Source organism: Spermophilus citellus, assembly GCF_964194105.1.
Source record: "Spermophilus citellus genome assembly, chromosome: 3".
NCBI classification, from domain to species: domain Eukaryota; kingdom Metazoa; phylum Chordata; class Mammalia; order Rodentia; family Sciuridae; genus Spermophilus; species Spermophilus citellus.
This window is the reverse complement of record NC_138184.1, coordinates 17,801,083-17,803,269: the sequence shown is the minus strand read 5'-3', so window position 1 is coordinate 17,803,269 and position 2,187 is coordinate 17,801,083. Positions and strand designations below refer to the sequence as shown.

The 2,187-nt window shown below is 39.6% G+C and overlaps 1 protein-coding gene across 1 annotated transcript; it reads left to right on the top strand.

Moving 5' to 3' along the window:
* Positions 1-466: 466 nt before the first annotated feature.
* On the top strand, positions 467-910 carry LOC308645866 (large ribosomal subunit protein eL31-like). The gene has a single exon (XM_081288290.1). It carries the CDS (start codon positions 489-491, stop codon positions 864-866), a length of 378 nt encoding a protein of 125 aa, XP_081144416.1. The 5' UTR covers positions 467-488; the 3' UTR covers positions 867-910.
* Positions 911-2,187: the final 1,277 nt, after the last annotated feature.

The window sequence follows — 2,187 nt, the reverse complement described above, 5'->3', positions numbered from 1 at the left end:
ACCAGAAAGCTTCTCAGCAAAGGAAACAATGTGAAGAGAGAGCCTGCAAATGGGAGAAAATCTTTACCATATGAACCTCAGAGCATTAATCTCCAGGACATATAAAGAACTCAAAAAACCAAATAACAAAATCAAATAACACCAAGAAAACAACACAATCAATAAATGGGCCAAGGAACTGAACAAACATTTCACAGAAGAAGAAATATAATTGATCAACAAATATGTGAAGAAATGTTCAACATCTCTAGTACAGAGAAATGCAATCAAAACTACTTAAGATTTCATCTCACTCCAGTCAGAATGGCAATTATCAAGAATACAAGCAATGGGCTAGGAGTATAGCTCAGTGGTAGAGCACTTGCCTAGCATGTATGAGGCACTGGATTCGATTCTCAGCACCATATAAAAGTAAAAGGTATATTGACAACTAAGAAAAAAAAATTTTTTTAAAGAATACAAGCCCTTTCCAACTTGGGCCTGGCAGAATGGCTCCCACAAAGAAGGGTGGCGAGAAGAAGAAGGGCCGTTCTGCCATCAACGAGGTCGTGACCCGGGAATACACCATCAACATTCACAAGCGCATCCATGGAGTGGGCTTCAAGAAGCGTGCTCCTCGGGCCCTTAAAGAGATCCAGAAATTTGCCATGAAAGAGATGGGAACTCCAGATGTGTGCATTAATACCAGGCTCAACAAAGCTGTCTGGGCCAAAGGAATAAGGAATGTCCCATATTGTATTCGTGTGCAATTATCCAGAAAACATAACGAGGATGAAGATTCACCAAACAAGCTCTATACTTTGGTAACCTATGTCCCCATTACCACGTTCAAAAATCTACAGACAGTCAATATGGATGAGAACTAACTGCTGATAGTTAAATAAAGTCATAAAACTGTAAAAAAAAAAAAATACAAGCAGCAATACATGATAGCAAGAATGTGGGGGAAAGACATTGCTGGTGGGACTGTAAATTGGTGCAACCATTATGGAAAGCAGCGTGGAGATTCCTCAGAAAACTTGGAATTGAACCACTATTTGACCCAGCTATCCTACTCCTGGGTTTATACCCAAACGACTTAAAATCAATATACTACATTGACACAGCAAATGTTTATAGTAGCTCAACTAACAATAGCTAAACTATGGAACCAACCTAGATGCCCTTCAATAGATGAATGGATAAAGAAAATGTGGTATATATACACAATCCAATATTACTTAGCCTTAAAGAAGAATTAAATTATGGCATTTGCTGGTAAATGGATGGAGCTGGAGAATATCATGCTAAGTGAAATAAGCCAATCCCAAAAAACCAAAGGCCAAATGTTTTCTCTGATATGCAGATGCTAATTCACAATGAAAGGCTAGGTAAAAATAGAGTTACTTTGGATTCGGTAGAGGGGAGTGAAAGAAGGGGAGAGGGTACAAGGATAAGAAACAGTAGAATGAACGGGGCTGGGGATGTGGCTCAAGCGGTAGCGCGCTCGCCTGGCATGCGTGCGGCCCGGGTTCAATCCTCAGCACCACATACCAACAAAGATGTTGTGTCTGCCGAGAACTAGAAATAAATATTAAAAATTCTCTCTCCCTCTCTCTCTCTCTCTCTCTCTCTCCTCTCTCACTCTCTCTTAAAAAAAAAAAAAACAGTAGAATGAATTGGACATTATTACCATATATATATATATGACTACATGACCAGTGTGATTCTACATCATGTACAACCATAAAAATAAGAAGTTATACTCCATGTATATATGATGTGTCAAATGCATTCTACTGTCATGCATAACAAATTAGTACAAAAATAAAATTTTTTTTTAAAAGAGAGAGTGAGAGAGAGGGGGACAGAGAGAGAGAGAGAATTTTAACATTTATTTATTTTTTCTTAGTTTTCGGTGGAAACAACATCTTCGTTTGTATGTGGTGCTGAGGATCGAACCCGGGCAGCACGCACGCTAGGCGAGCGCGCTACCGCTTGAGCCACATCGCCAGCCCCAAAAATAAATTTTAAATACATAAATCTATTTTAAAAAATGACAGCATCTTTCTCAATACTGCCTCTCCCCAAGCTCTCTACCCTCCAACCAGACTGAGCCACTCACTGTTTAAAACAGTATGTTTTTACTGAGTACCTTCTGTGTGCCAGCCGGCCATATGCTGGGCTATGACAGTAACCCAGCTGTAC